This window comes from Cervus canadensis, chromosome 13 (assembly GCF_019320065.1).
Source record: "Cervus canadensis isolate Bull #8, Minnesota chromosome 13, ASM1932006v1, whole genome shotgun sequence".
Taxonomy (NCBI): domain Eukaryota; kingdom Metazoa; phylum Chordata; class Mammalia; order Artiodactyla; family Cervidae; genus Cervus; species Cervus canadensis.
Window position 1 is genome coordinate 44,347,797 of NC_057398.1, and position 16,990 is coordinate 44,364,786.

At 41.1% G+C, this 16,990-nt stretch overlaps 1 protein-coding gene across 5 annotated transcripts in view; it reads right to left on the bottom strand.

The window, feature by feature from the left end:
- Positions 1 to 897: 897 nt before the first annotated feature.
- Positions 898 to 16,990, bottom strand: part of PLD5 (phospholipase D family member 5) — a 380,018-nt gene continuing 363,925 nt past the window's right edge. For all 5 annotated transcript variants that reach the window (XM_043486037.1, XM_043486040.1, XM_043486038.1 and 2 more), the window contains 3 exons: positions 14,166 to 14,334; positions 10,217 to 10,331; positions 898 to 2,978 (listed from right to left, as the gene is read on the bottom strand). In XM_043486037.1, coding sequence (XP_043341972.1) covers positions 2,731 to 2,978; positions 10,217 to 10,331; positions 14,166 to 14,334 — 532 coding nt within the window. In that variant the 3' untranslated portion in view covers positions 898 to 2,730. The remainder of the gene's footprint in view (positions 2,979 to 10,216; positions 10,332 to 14,165; positions 14,335 to 16,990) is intronic.

The window sequence follows — 16,990 nt, forward strand, 5'->3', positions numbered from 1 at the left end:
CCAGGTTGATTTTCCTCACCTAGGAGTGCAATTGTCATGTTTGTTTGTCTCTATGTCAACTCTGCTTACTTTCTTTTGTGTTCTCTTTTTAATCGTCATTAAAACTACCTTTACTTTACTGAGATGACTGACTGGATAACTCCCTACTTAAGGATAGGCATATTCTTGTTTATATGGATATGGATGCAAGGTAAATATTTTCAGTTTTAAGGACTGGCCATTATTGGTGCAGAATTTCATTAAGAATTCCCTAGTCGGGACTTCCCTGGTGATACAGTGGATAAGAATCCTCCTGCCAATGCAGGGGACACAGTTTCAATCCCTGGTCCAGGAAGATTCCACATGCCAGGCAAAGCCTAAAGCCCATGTGCTACAGCTCCTGAGCCCACACTCTCGAGCTCACAAGCTGCAACTACTGAAGCATGTGTGCCTGGAGGCTGTGCTCACAACAAGAGAAGCTCCACAATGGGAAGCTGGTGCACCACAACAAAGAGTAGCCCCGGCTTGCCGCAACTAGAGAAAAAGTCGCATTCAGCAACAAAGACTCAGTGCAACCAAAAATAAATAAAAATAATAATAAAAAGAATCCCATAGTAATTCATTAAAACATGTTATTCTTAAAAATACATCTCTTTCCCAGCTCTCTTCACAGCCTGGTTAAATATCAAGTAGGGCAACACTTGGCAACAAGAAAGGAAGTTATGTGATCACTAGATGACCAACAATGGACATTTTCCACCAAGTAAACCCACTGGACAAGATTTGTGAATTCCTACATCACTCTTTCTGACCTATTAGAATCAAGCCTCTAAAAATAAAAAAAAGAGAGAGATTGCTTTTTCTTGCTCTAAAAGCACAAGCAGAGGCTAGTCCTAAAGAAGAATTCCAAGCACACCGTCTAGTTTAATGTTGATGTTATTTATGCCAAAGTGATCTGACAAAACATTCCACCAGAATGATGACAATCCAGATCTCCAGCAGGGATTTTGCATTGCTGTGTTCACCCATATTTGTAAGTGGAAGCTGTGATTTGTTTTCTCTTGTAGGTTTTCTGGGAGAACCTGTTATTGATTACATCAGGATACCACAAACATTATACTTCATAATGCTCAGCATTTATATAGGTTCTTTTGATTTCAAAATAAGTTAAAAACATTTTCTACTGTGACAACATCTTTGCGAGGTAGGTGATTATTAATGTCCCTACGTTATCAATAGAAACCCAAGACCAAGAAGTGCAGGACTCTGTTCCCAGGCCAGGGAGGGTCAGGAGCAGCATTAAGACTAGACGTCCTGAAGGGCACCTGCTCTGGGCTCTGAATAGGCCACGCCTATCTCTAGTGCAACAGTCTCCATTAACATAGGGTTATATATCATATAGTTATGGGCTTCCCAGGTGGCACAGTGGTAAAGAATCTGTCTGCCAGTGCAGGAGATGCAAGAGACATGGGTTCGATTCCTGGATCAGGAAAATCCCCTGCAGTAGGAAATGGCAGCCCACTCCAGTATTCTTGCCTGGAAAATTCCATGGACAGAGGAGCCTGGTGGGCTACAGTCCATCGGGTTGAACAGAGTTGGACATGACTGAGCGCACACATTCTATAGATATAAAACAACAACACAAGGACATAATAGAACAATAATCCAATATTTTTGTTTCTTAGTAAAATATGTTAAGCACAGTATTTAAATTGCATTTCTCTGAAAAGCATTTGGTATATTAAATAGCAGAAGATATATTAAATAGCTCTATAAATGTTTGCTGGCATACTCTTAACAGCAAAGGATTATAAAGAAATTAAAATCTACTTTTAAACACCATAAACTAAACAAAAATGTGAAAAACTACTTTATTCTTATAATGCAGACTGAATAGCTTGCTGGATATTAGCAGGTGGCTACATAATTTTTCTGAGCTTGAGAGAAAGGATATACATTGTTGGCTGTGGTTTTAAAATATCAATTTGGTAGGGAAAAGTGCAGTTGAAAGGTGAAAATTAAAGACTGCTTTTTACATTTTGCATTCACTCTGAACAAGTCATACATTTTCAAAAGATACAATCATACTTGGAACTAATATTTAGGTGAATATAGGGGTGCTATATAATATTTTGTGAGAAGAGAAAATGATAGAAAATAAAAGCTATGGTATTGGAAAAAATGCAGAAGGAGGTAAAAAGGGTATTTTTCAAGTGTGTTGAAGATGAGCATGAGATGTAAGCTGTTCATGCTTACATGACCATAGAGGTCTTGGAAATGGTTTCCAAGGACAAATACTTGGCTTGATCAGTCCCTTCTCCTGGACAAAATCCTCACGCTCCTCTACGTCAGCAGTTCTCAGGATGGTGTTAAAGAGCTTACCTCATGCTAAGCTTCTTAAGAACGGACCAGGTGGTCAGCAGAAAAAGTTCTAAAACTAGAAAGGAAGAGGCATCAAAGTCTTAAAATTTGTATGCAAACGTAAAAACTAACCTCCAAGCCAAAATGACATTCTCTGTCAGAAGTAACAAATACAAAAGTCTTAAGTTTAGTGTACACGCGGCTAAGATATTGTTAGTTATTACATGTCATTCAGAGAATATTTTTGTGTGTGCTTTTTCCCCTAAAAAAGACATATTAAATTGTTTTTCTCTCCTCAAGTCTTTTTTTTTGTATATATATATATGTATATATATATATAAATGTGAAATACAAGATGTCCCGTAAGTTTGTTCATTCAGACTGCACACTCTAGGGGTCCTTCCCACTTGCGTTGGACATGGCAGTCTTGTTTGACGGGAGTCTGAGTCTGAAGAGGCTTGAGCAGTTGGGTTGCTTGGTGGGCTGCAAGGTTCTGGCATAGGGCGAGTACCAGTCCCTCTCAAACACATCCTTGAGTTGCTTAATGATGCTTGTGTTGTTCCTCACGTCTGCCTGGTTGATAACAAGGCCTGTGCCAGCATTCTGGGTGAAGTCATTCCCCACCCAGTCAAAATTTCCTGCAAAAGACAAAGGAAATGATGGTGAAGAGTTAATATTCCACTGGGGAATATTCTCCATTTAAAGAAATAGAGAGCAGATTCTATTAAAAAAAAAACAAAAAACAAACAAACAAAAAAACCCACCCGGGAATAGTGACAGGGAGACTGAATTGTGTTGACAGCTCATAAAATAATCCAAGAAGGCTTACATATGGCATATTAATATTTGCATATTATTTTGGCATTTTCTTCAGCTTTGCTCAACTTGAAACTCGAAACAGGAAATTTGATGTTCTTTTTTTGGTAAATGTTATTTCTTATTGACATTCACAAGGTACACTAAATATAACAACATTTAAAATATATAGGAATACACTTAAACATTCTGTGAACAATTACTACCTTCTCAAAGAGACACATCTAATCCATATGTACAAATGAGAGACGCTAATTACAATGTTCAGAAGCTTTCACATCAAAGAAAAGGCTGTGAGTCAATTTCCAGTCCCAGAATCAGGCTTCTTAGCCCAGGAATCAGGGAGGTTGCTGCAACAGCAGGTGCCCCAGAGTGACTGCTGGTATAGGTGGTGCGTTAGTTTACAAGGTCTGCTGTAACAAAGTAGAACAGACCTGGAAGCTAAATGTCCACAGTTCTGGAGGCTGAAAGTTCAAGGTCAACATGTTGGCAGGTTGGTTCCTTCTGAAGGTGTGAAAGCAGGGTCTGTTCCAGGCCTCTCTCCTTGGCTTGTAGATGGCCATCTCCTCCCTGTGTCTCCTTACATTGTCTCCCTTCTGCACATATCTCTGTGTCCAAATTTTCCTCTTGCATAAGGACACTAGTCAAACTAGATGAGAAGCCCCTCTAATGAGCCTCACCTTAACTTGATATTCTCTGTAAGGATGCTGTCTCCAAATAAAGTCATATTCTGAGGTACTGGGGTTAGGAAGTCAACAGACTAATCTTGAAAGAAGCTGAAAGTGAAAGTAATTCAGTCGTGTCCAACTCTTTGTGACCCCATGGACTGCAGCACACCTGTCCTTCACTACCCCCCAGACTTTGCTCAAATTCATGTCCGTTGAGTCGATGATGCTGTCTAACCACCGCATCCTCTGCTGCCCCCCTTCTCCTGTTGCCTTCAATCTTTCCCAGCATCAGGGTCTTTTCCAGTGAGTCAGCTCTTCGCATCAGGTGGCTAAAGTATTAGAACTTCAGCTTTACTATCAGTCCTTCCAATGAATATTCAGGGTTGGTTTTCTTTAGCATCAACTGATTTGATCTCCTTGTAGTCCAAGGGACTCTGAAGAGTCTTCTCCAGTACCACAGTTTGAAGGCTCAAAGAGGTGAATAAATTTGCCCAGCTTCACATAGTTAAGTGGTATATCCAGGTCTGCTAGACCCATAAGCTATCTTCAATACCATAAACAAAGCATCATTCTCACCAGTAAAAATTAAGCCATGTCAAAACTGACAAAGTTATTTCATAAATTACCACTGTCCTCTTTGGTTCAGAGCTGGTTCCATAAGTGAACTGAAAGCTTTTAAATACACAGGTTGACTTTCCGTTTCCTCAGTGGCTTCTCAGGCATCTTGCAGGAGCATTGGTTGAAAGATGCTGAGATCATGGTCCCTGGGTGTCCTTGACCTAAGGCCCTGCAGTCATCTGTGGGAGAAGCTTCTGGGAGAAGGGACACCCAGAGAGAGAGTCAATATCTGTTCCTCTACAGTTCTCATTCTTTGGCCCCTCCCCTCCCTGGAGCTCCTTCACATATCAACTCCCTTTTCTGTATGGCACTGCCTGGAATACTGGAAGGTGATTCCTTCCTCCTTCATTTGCCCCTTAAGTTTATTCCTCTAAATCAAATATTATCAGCATGGAGAAGGAACTCCTCTCTCTCTCTCTTAATATCTCACTCCACCCCACACAAACACTACAATGATGCTGTCAATAGCTTCATGATAGACATACCTTTGGGGGCTTCCTTAGTGGTCCAGTGGTTAAGAATCTGCCTTGCAATGCAAGGGACACTGGTTCGATCCCTGGTCCAGGAAGATCCCACATGCCATGGGGCAACTAAGCCTGTGGGCTACAGCTACTGAGACGCCCTGCAGTAATTACCAATGCCCACATGTCCAAAAGCCCATGATCCACAACAAGAGAGGCCACCGCAATGAGAAGCCCACGTACCACAGCCAGAGGTTAGCCCCCACTCTCCGCAATTAGACAAAGCCCATGCATGGCAATGAAGACCCAGTGCACCCAAAAATAAATAAATGAATATTTTTTAAAAAAGACAGAAATGAAAGTGAAGTCGCTCAGTCATGTCCGACTCTTTGCGACCCCATGGATTGTAGCCCACGGAATTTTCCAGGCAAGAGTACTGGAGTGGGTTGCCATTTCCTTCTCCAAAAAGACATAACTTTGACTGAATTTTATTGCTATAAATTAGCAAGCTGCTTGCCGAATGGTTTGTAAGACTGTGTTAGAGTGTGCACAGAGACTCCTTTTGCTGTTGATGTGTTTTGGACCATGTGCTCTCAGACCATGCTCAGGGGCTTAAGTTTTGTGCAAATGCTCAGGGCCAGGTGAACATAGGCCTCAACCTCTAAGCAGAGGATCAGTAGCTACTCTAGGCTGAGAGTTATTCTGGAACCCGTTGGTAGATGGCACCTTCTCGTCATTCTATAAACGAGACTCTAGCATTCTTGCACACTTTTCAAGGACTTCTTGAGAAGACACTAAAATCTCATCTTATGACTTAAGTGCCAGGCATTAGACCAAGGGCAGTAATTTGTTATCTCATAACATTATCTCATTTGATATTCACTGCAGTCCTGTGAGGTGACAATATTAACTTCACTGTATTGATGAGTAAATTAAGGCACAGAAAATTTAGTAATCTGTCCAAGGTGGAAGTCAAAAGATTCCACAGTTGAGGTTCAAAAGCCAGGTCTGACTCCACAGCCCACACTTAACTTCCGTTTCATGTCACCTCTGATTTGAAAGGCGTACTTGCTTTGTGCTAACTGTGCTCTTCACCCTAGACTTCGTCAGCTCCCAGGGTTGGTGTATCAGGCCACACTGAGATCTCTGCTCCATTCATCTGCATATCTCACTGTCTGAAAGAAAACTTGCATATGCTTTGGGGGCAAAGATGATGGGAGAGAAGTGACAAGACTTTGAAGTCTCATTCTGCAAAATTCAGCTTTTTTCCTTTAATACAAAGGATGGGGCCAAGATTCTGCATCTTTATTGATTCTCAAAAGTTTTAATTAGTCTGTTTTCAGGAATCACAGCCCTAAAGGTCTACAGGGCATTCCTACACTAGGTGATTGTTTTCCTACCTTTCATTTCCTAATGGCTGGGTTAAACTTCAAAATCACATACATGCTTCAATAATTTTTCAGTTTGGAAGTGGTTTTACCCAGCTCTTTTTGAGACTGCCATTTCAGCTTCTAGAATGCATATTGAGGCCCCAAATGCCAAGAGAGTTGGGGAACTACCCTCAGGAATACCCTGTGAGGGTACAAATGAACTCACAGGATATAATATGTAAATAATCAAACCATCTTTCCAACAGCTTTGCCAAGCTTGACTCAAATATACTCTGGAGAATTTAAAGTAGAGACATGATACTGTCTGGGGAGTCTTCTGTAAGTCTTCAGAGCATTTAATGGAACTATAATTCCATGCAAGGTCTTGTGTGGATTTTTCTTTATTCAGCATTCTCAGAGGTATCTGAGTGACTTCTAAGAGATTTTCAGAATATGCTGATAATTATTTAAATTATTAATGAATTTCCCCTCTTTATGCTCTTCAACTATTGTTACATTAGAACTATGCTTCATTCTAGGGAATTAAAGTTTTGCTAAGATGCTATGTGGTGTTGGAGAAGACTTGAGATTCCCTTGGACTGCAAGGAGATCCAACCAGTCCATCCTAAAGGAGATCAGTCCTGGGTGTTCATTGGTAGGACTGAAGTTGAAGCTGAAACTCCAATACTTTGGCCACCTGATGCCAAGAGCTGACTCATTTGAAAAGACCCTGATGCTGGGAAAGATTGAGGGCAGGAGGAGAAGGGGACGACAGAGGATGAGATGGTTGGATGGCATCACCGACTCAATGGACATGAATTTGGGTAAACTCTGGGAGTTGGTGATGGACAGGGAGGCCTGGCGTGCTGCAGTTCATGGGGTCGCAAAGAGTCAGACACAACTAAGCGACTGAACTAAACTGTACTGAATTGAAGATGCTATGTGTAAAATGTACTCATTTAAAAATGTATTATAATAAAGAACCCCAAAATACACCCACATAAATAGAGTCAACCAACCATGATGAAGGAGCAAAGGTGATACAATAGAGCAAAAACAGTGTTTTCAACAAATGATGTTAGAAGCAGCCACATGTAAAAAAAAAGTCTAGACACAGATTTTATACCCTTCACAAAATGTAACTCAAAATGCGATCATACCTAAATGTAAAATGAACAATTATAAAACTCCTAGAAGGTAACGTGTGTTTATCACTCAGTCATGTCCGACTCTTTGTGACCCTCTGGACTATAGCCCACCAGGCTCCTTGTCCATGGGATTTTCCAGGCAAGAATACTGGAGTGGGTTGCCATTCCCTTCTCCAGAGAAGGTAACATAAAATGGAATATTATTCAGCTGTAAAAAGAAATGAGTTATCAAGCCATGAAATGACATGGAAGCACCTTAAATGCATATCACTAAGTGAAAGAAGCCAATTGTAAAAGGTGACACACTACATGATTGCAACTATATATTTTGAAAAAGACAACACTATGAAGATAGTTAAAAAAAAAAATCAGTGGTTGCCAGGATGGGGTAGAAATGAATAGGTGGAGCACATAGGATTACAGTGAAACTACTCTATATAATACTATAATGGCAGATACATGTCTTTATAATTTGTTGAAACCCACAGAATGTACAACACAAAGAGAGAACCCTAATGTAAATGATGAACATTGGGTGATAATGATGTGTCAATATAAGTTCATCAGTTGTGACAAATGCACCACTCTGGTGAGGGATGTTGGCAATGGGGGACACTGTGCACATGTAGGGATGGCGGGTATATAGGAAATCTCTGTGCCTTCTGCACAATTTTGGTGTGAACCTAAAACTTAAACAAAAACCAAAGTCTATTTTAAAAATGCATTACAGGGAAACAAGGGAGAGAGTCAGGAATCAGTCTTTGCTAAGAATCTGGTAGACAGAGCAGTGACAGTGTTGGGAGCTTTTCATATATTATCTCATTCAATCCTCATACCACCACCAAAGGGTGGGTGTTATTATCCCCCTTATTTAAAGATAAGGAAACAGAGGCTTTGCAGAGACTCAGATTGCGTGACTCTATCAAATCTTCTATCTTGTGTCAGGGCTTGAAATCAGAGATTTGTCTGACTCCAACACACTTACTTAATTCATTATAAAGAGCATTTGGATATAAGCACATGTCGCTGCTGAGTGTGCATACAACAATTTACTTTAAATAAACTCTGCAGGTAAAATATTCAGATTTGAGTTCTTATATCCCACTGTGCCCAAAACTTAATCCATCCCTGTGTTTCCTGTTTCCCAATATTGAACCAGAGGTTCCCACTTTGGACTAAACATATTTGAGTCTGCTTTTGTCACTTGTTTAAAAAGAAGCTCATTTCATTGTATTCTCCATGCATTGATGAACATGAGAAAATCTAAATTATCACACCTTGTGTCACTGAGAGGGACAACATGAATAAAACAATGTTCTTACATTCTAGAACTGGAATGATAGAGATTTTTAAAAATTTCAATACTCTATTCTACTAATAAGACACACAACTATTCAAAATGGGAAAAGACAGACCATCTCTACACTGACACAGGAGGTAGTGTCTCCACGGGCCGACGACAGTGACTTCCGAAGGGCTACAGGGGGTGAGGGGTCTGGATGCCCGGCATCTGAAACTTAGCTCTAAAGTCTTCCCCCTTACATCTGTATGTTTAATTCATTTCATATTTTATGGCCCAATTTCCTTATTTCTAAACTGTAGGTGAGTAAAGCTGCCTTCCCTATTGACAATGTTAAGAGAATCAAAGTAAGGTGCTTTACAAAGTTAAAAGGGCATAGAATTTGGAAAAAATAATGCAAATTTCATATTCCTTCATTCCACACCTGTGCTTTTCTTTTCTGCTTTGACTCTGCTACTTCATTTGGACATTGTAACAACCATCCAGCTATTTTGTGATCTATGCCCCTTCATTTTATAAATAATAACTTCTACCCTGCTTGGGACAGAATGAGTAAAGAGGTTACCCTGGACCCATACACGCCATGGGAAAGTAGAATAGATTTGATCCCTTAGTAAATAATAAACCAATAACATATTGTTTCTGTGTCTGGAGCTTTATTACCTTATAATAATAGCTAACATGAATCAGGTATCATCTATGTGTTGGGTGCTTTAATTGCGCAAGGTGTTTTGTACATATTATCCTAATTAAACATCATCCTATGAGGCAGAAACTAGTCAACCCCCTTTTACAGATGAGAGAACTGAGGTTTTAGAGAGCTTAAGTAAATTGTCCAAAGTTAGCTATTTAAAAAAACGGCAGGTGTAGGATTATTGCACAGACAGTGTTCATTTGGACATCAAATTTCAATGGTCTGCTTCCCCATTACTCATGACAGATTGGCTGTGGTACGGTGGGTAGGAAATGAGCTCTGGGTTCATTCTAGTGCCAGGACTGGCCTTTGATGAACCATCCAATTTCCCGCCTATAGGGCTTCCCTGGTAGTTCAGCTGGTAAATAATCTGCCTGCAATACAGGAGATCCCAGCTCATTTTCTGGGTGGGGAAGATCCCCTGGAGAAGGGCATGGCAACCCACTCCAGTATTCTTGCCTGGAGAATCCCATGGACAGAGGAGCCTGGTGGACTACAGTCCATGGAGTCACAATGAGTTGGACACAGCTGAGTGACGAAGCACAAAATAAGACAAATAGATCATGGAATTTATGCAAAACACTTATGAGAAGACATCCTGTATGGTGTCCTGGTCTATGAACCAAGCCATAGATAAGATGTTTGGTTGAAGAGCTCATTGCCCTCCCTCTCCTGTTTCCTGACCTTGGGGCCCCCCCATTCACTGGCAGGGGCTTCCTCACCATGGGGTACAGCAGAGTGCAGCTGGGTTACCACTAACCTGCATGATCCGCTGAGGAACCTCACAGCCCTGACACCTACCAATATAAGCTGCGCCATCCGTCACCATATACTTGTTGCGGTTTAATCTAGGGAAGGTGTGATTCCTTTGTTCTTTTGTAATGCAAGCATTCTCTCTTTCCAGATCAAAGAATTTCTGTAAGACAATAAATAAATAAATAAACCAGGTGAATATAGAGAACATTTTTGGTTTTGTTCAAACACTAAAAGGTTTCTTATCCAAGAAACAGCAATAGACCTCATATTGAGTTATTAAAACCACAATCTTGTTACTTCATATAGCTGAAGCTATTTTTGGTCTCAAATCCATATAGGCAACAAGAGAAAAAGTGAACATGCTCATTCAGGTCTATAATTAACACTTTTAAGCTATAAAATGAACATAAAATTCATTCTTTTAACAGGGTGAAGGCCAGAAGTTGTTTAATTCTCATCATCTTATTCATCAGGGTGCACTGGCATTTTAACTATGCCTCAGGGTGCTTTCTGTCAAGCATGCCAATGAACTGATTTCCTACATGCTGCATATATTATAAGAAGCAGCAGGCCCATGTCAATGACTAGCTGAATTGACTGGGGATTTCCAAAGGTCAAAAAAAGGTTTTGCTAAAAAAGAACAAATAGTTTCCATCTAAACACCTATGTCTACAAGCTCTTTTAATAAGCAACTCAAAAAAAAAAAAATCACAACTGCAAACCATGAGTCCTGAATTTCAATTCTAGTGTGATCCAAAAGCAGCACTCCAGTTCAGCTTGAATGGGGATGGGGGTGCTAAGAGAGGTGAGTGACATCAGGAGTGGCTTCAGGAATCTGCTAAAATGGGCAAGTGCTCAGATGAGGCTTAAACTATGACTGAGTTCGTAGAAGACACAATTAAGGTTAGGACCTCAGGTCTCCTTCACATTGAAAAACGTTGAACATTTTCAAAACTGAATGGAATCTTTCCAGAATGTCTTACAGTTGTGGAATCATGTGTGTTTGAAGGAGAGAAGAGGCAGAGAGGAAAAATGAGATGATACCTAAAAATGGAGATATTATTATAGTTTCAAAACTGTAAGTGTTCAAATTTGGTTTGGAGAAATAATGAGAGTTGGTTTTTCCCATTTCTTGCCTGGAAAATCCCATGGACAGAGGACCCTGGTGGGCCATAATCCATGCGGTCACAAAGAGTTGGACATGACTGAGCATGCGCACATACGCACAGGTTGAGAAAGAAGTGATAAACTAAGTGATCTCTAAGGTCCCTTCCAGCCCTGAATATTCTAATCTATTTTGGTTTTTTGGTAGAACCCTTGAGATCAATGGTACACAGGCCTAAATCTACCACCTAGGAATTTTCTATTGCACATTCCAGAGGAAGGTTCTCCTACTGCCATGTTACCATGATTACAGGCAATGTAGCCTGGATCACCTTATTTCCTCAGTTCCTACCTTTTGCAAAATCTGTGTCAGGTTTGATGGGTTCACATATAGCCTTTGTGGACTCTTCAGATGGACTTAATAACCTGTGAATGCTCTTATGTCATGGTTTTACACTTGAGTGGTCACACGAAACTGATTAATAGCCAGCAGTCATTCTGCTTGGATATTCTATCACAATACCTGTCTGTACAATGGGCTATTTCCTTCTGAGGGAGATATTACTATAGAATTAAGACAAATTTGAGAAAGAATAAATTATGCATCCTAATTTAAGTCAGTGATGGCATCACAGCTTGAGGCTTGACTGAGAGCCCATTTCCTCCAGAGAGTTGACGATGACCCAAAAGAGGGAAAACAGATACATCTGGGGGGCTAAGATGACATCAGAGTTCATATTGTATTCAGTGACATATTTTTAGACATCTAACATACTGTAGGTGACAGCAAAGACATTTAAAAAGTGACTTGTTAATTTATTTAAAAAACCCTTGTTTAACTAGGAAAGCTTGGTGAGTGCTATCTCTTTCCATGAGCCACCTCATGGATACAAACTCACAAAGCCAGGGGTGAGGGTGCATACTCTAAGGATGGGGATTACCAGGCTATCTGCTTTATCAGTGCTCCTAGCCTCCTGAAGACATGCTATGTGCAAGATCCCAACTTTCACTTTTCTTAGAAATGCTCTTCATCCATCTGTGGTCTTGGCATTGGGGCCATAAGATTCTTTCTCATTTAGGCTTATCTTGATGCCTAGACATGCATGGCCTGGCTTATACAGAGATTGAAGTCTCTGTTTAATAAAATGTCCAGCAGGGAACTATTAATGTTTGCTTTATTCAAGTAATGTGATCATATGTGTTCAAAAAGATGAAGCTGAGTAAATACTGTAGAGGTTAAAAATGATGGATTCTACTTTCCTTGCAATTTCGTGTAAATCTTAAATAAGAACCCTTAACATTTCATGCCAGAGATTTCAACTGACAGGGCTTCAGTGGCAGGTGTGCTGTGGGGCCAGGAAAAGGGGTTGGTGCAGACAACTGAGTTGTTCTGAGGGGAAGTAGAGAGAAGACATAGGAGCAAATGCATCATGTGCCATAGGCCCCAGGTACTCTCCTCTGCCTCTGCTTGTATTAGCTTTGTCTTATTTTCTATATTCTGATGCTTTGACATCTGGGGCCTTGCTGAGCATGGAGATGGTTTGTCCTTCAGAGAGTGAAGGCTAAAGGGATTTCATCTCCTCTAGGCCTAATTCATGGGAGAAGGCAATGGCTCCCCACTCCAGTACTCTTGCCTGGGAAATTCCATGGATGGAGGAGCCTGGTAGGCTACAGTTCATGGGGTTGCGAAGAGTCAGACACGACTGAGAGACTTCACTTTCACTTTTCACTTTTCATGCACTGGAGAAGGAAATGGCAACCCACTCCAGTGTTCTTGCCTGGAGAATCCCAGGAACGGTGGAGCCTGGTAGGCTGCCGTCTATGGGGTCGCACAGAGTCGAACACAACTGACATGACTTAGCAACAGCAGGTCTAATTCATAGGGCTTCCCCTGTGGCTCAGCTGGTAAAGAATCCGCCTGCACTGTGGGAGACCTGGGTTCAATCCCTGGGTTGGGAAGATCCTCTGGAGAATGGAAAGGCTATCCACTCCAGTATTCTGGCCTGGAGAATTCCATGGACTGTGTAGTCCATGGGGTCACAAAGAGTCAGACATGACTGAGCGACTTTCCCTTTAAGGGCCTCCTGTGCACTCCTCCAATACTTCTCTTCCTCCGACTGGCCTTGGGGTACTGAGGCTCAAGGCAATCTTGGGAGCCATGTATTGAAGCTGACAGTGGACCTGTGTCATCTGGGTCCCTGAACGCTTCATGCATGGTGCAAAACTTCATCACTTAGAAGAGGTCTCAGTGTACATTTGTTGAATGTCTGCAGTGGAGGTTGGGGAAAGCTGAGATCTAAAGGATTAGTGGGCATGAATCAGGTAAAGCATGGAGAAGAGTGTTGTAGGAGAGGAAAGAGCATGTACATGGGCCCTGAGGGGAGGATGAGGATGCTACATGTGTGGACCAGAGGAGAGTTAAAGATAAGCTAGAGAGCTAGCACATTTAGAGTTGTATGAATCCTCAACCCTGCCTCCCTCACAGGATGCAGAGATGGGTCAGCATGTGGCCTGAGGGACCTGGAACAAGGACAGGATCCCAGGCTGGGGGAGTCTGCGCTGGTGCATGTTCCAAGGCTCTGCTGCTCACTGTCTTACAAATAAGAATAGTAGATGAAGGAGGAAGTTCAAGCAAAATGGAGAGGATGCAACTGAAAGTGTGGATAAAGAGGGCTAGGCTGGTACCAGGAAACTTGGGTTCTAGTCTCCTTTTTTGGGGGAAGATATGATTATCTTGAAAACTACTCAACCTACTTTTTGAGGCATTTTTCACTCTCAAAGATTGTTGTCCTAGTTCCGATTGGAAGCATATGTGTATTTGTGTGCTTATAGCTTTCACAGATGTATGAAGGAAATAAGATTTTAACAGTTCAGTCAATACAATACTTACAACTTTCAAACTGCAGTTGGCTATTTCAGTGCAAATAGCTTTAAGAGATGAAATGAAGTTAAATGTGAGGGGGTCAGTTTCCTTCCAGAAGCTTATAAGGAGTCGAACTTTGACGCTTCGCAGAACTAATGCTTCTCTGATTTTCCCATCCAAGTCTGGCCAGTAAGTCCTGTAGCAATAATATCCATACAGATAAAATAAAATTAGTCAGTTTGGGGGGGGGGAATTCCTAGACTGCAGAGAACACTGACATTAACTTGATCATTATGTGATCATTTATATTATAGATTAAATCAGCCTCTAATTTATAAGTCCTGTAGAAATAATATCCATAAAGATAAAATAAAAGAAAATTAGTTAGCTTGGAGAAAGAAATTTATTAGACTACAGAGAACATTGATATTAACTTGATCACTATGTGATCATTTATATTATAGATTAGATCAGCCTCTAATCTATAATATAAGTACTATAGAAATAATATTCATACAGATAAAGAAAATCAGTTACTTTGGGGAAAGAAATTTACTACACTACAGAGAGCATTGACATTAACTGGATCATTACTTGATCATTTATATTACAGATTAGATCAGCTTCTAATCTGTAATATAAATAACCTTGTAGGATATGTTGATAAAATGCTGGCCTCCTGGCTTAGAACATTGAGAAATGGTGCTTTAGGCAGGTACAATCCTGCCTAAAATGAGGTTTCCTATCAGGGCCTCAGGTTGTGTGGGCTGAGGGCACAGACATTCTGACCGCTACCACATGCTACCCTCACACACCTCCAACTTTACTTGGGCCTCAGTTCAAATGTGCAAGAAGAATCAACTTTCCAAAAGAATTCCAGTTAGGATCCTTGAGCACTCTGTCATCTTCAAGTGCTTCTTAAACCTCTCTTCTTTGATAAGTGCCCCCCAAATGAGATCTTGCTCTGGTTGTCCAAGCTTCCCACACTCTTATTTCCAAACTGTCTTTGTCTCTCATTGCCAAGCCCCTCCACTACTCTGTGACCTTGGAACACTTCATCAGGCAAACAGTTTCCCCTATAGGTTGAGCCTTTCCCCTGAATTCTTAACTTTTTACTTCAACTAAATCTGGACTCTTTCCTAGGCCACAGTTTCTCCTAAAATCCTGCTGTGTATTTCCCACCACAACCTGTCCACTTGATTTAGGAGCCAGCCACTGCTCCCCCCAGCACACACAGTGTTTCTTTCAGAACTGTAACGTAGTTCTCATGTTAAAAACCAAAAACAATAAGCTTTCCCATGTTAAAGACAAATCTCAAATTGCTCTCTCTTTAATCCTGTAATTTGTTGACCTTCTGTTTATTCATACAAATCTTTGCCTAATTCTAGGCCAATTCATTATTTGGACTAATAATATATTATTCAAAACCTTAGCCTGTGAGTTGCATAATAATTTTACCTCCAAAGTTCTCCTCTTTATATCTGACCCCAGCCTCCTGTCCTTCAAGTTCTTTCACTCTTTTATTTGTACCTGCCCTTTCACCTGTGTGGGCTTCTCTGGTGGCTTAGATGCTAAAGAATCTGCCTGCAATGCAGGAGACCTGGGTTCAATCCCTGGGTCAGGAAGAGCCCCTGGAAAAAGGAAATGGCAACCCACTCCAGTATTCTTGCTTGGGAAATCCCACGGACAGAAAAGCCTGGTGGGCTACAGTCCATGGGGTCACAAAGAGTCAGACATGACTGAGAAACTAACATGTTCACTTTTCACCTGTGTGGGCCCCAGATCTGAGATCCCTCTACTTTTTCCTGATGCATCAGCTCCTCCTGGTCTCCTTTCCCTGACAAGCCGAGTTTCAGTTCTCATCACCTGAAGGATATTGCCCCTCTCCCTTCCTTTGTCTCTTTGCAGAATCTAAATCCAGGATCAGTGCCGTTATTCCTTTGGTGTATTTCTATAGTCATAAAGCTGAGGACTACTAGAAAAAGTCATCTCGACCTTCAGGGTTCTCAATACCATCTGTCAACCTCTATCCTTGTATTGGGTTAATTCCACCTCCTGTATCTTTTGTAATTATGCTGTTACCCCACCCTAGAGAAACTTGTTCTTTCCTTCATTCACAAAACTGGGGGTCTTAACCATGGTTCTCCTTAACTTTCTACCCTGAGGGCACACACATCCTTATCTCCTTCCCTCTAATTCAGAGGATAAGGCATCCTCCCCCTTCTCCCTTAGCTGTTCTCTTGGCCCTCTGCAGCTGCATTTGATTCGTCATTCCTTCCTGAGAATAGCTTCAACTTCTCCCTGGAGCCTTCCCTGGTGGCTCAGATGGTAAAGATTCTGCCTGCAATGCAGGAGACTTAGGTTCGCTCCCTGGATAGGGAAGATCCCCTTGAGAGGGAATGGCAACCCACTCCAATATTCTTGCCTAGAAAATTCAAGCAACTCTGTCTATGGAGTCTCAAAGAAAGGGACGCTTGGCTTTCAGTTTTTTTCATTCTCTGCCTTCTTAATTTGAGAAAAAGATGCAAATCTTTCCAACTGAGAGACACCTGCTTTGACTCTGCATTGCTCTGTGGCTGGTGCACAATCTCTTTCCTCATTATATTTCCAAGATATTTTAGATTATCCATGCTAATGCCTTCTCCCTTGGCTATGAAGGATCTTAATTTTGTTTGTTTGAAGGAACTTCATGAAATGAAGGTTATGTCAATCCTATGAAATTATTATCCCAACTGAATAAGTCATAAACTTAACCTTATTCTCCTTTGGAATAATTGGAAGACCAGGCAAAACGTACTGTTTCAAATTCTTCCCAAAGAGAAGCTGAAGTCTAAAACAAATCTAAAATCAAA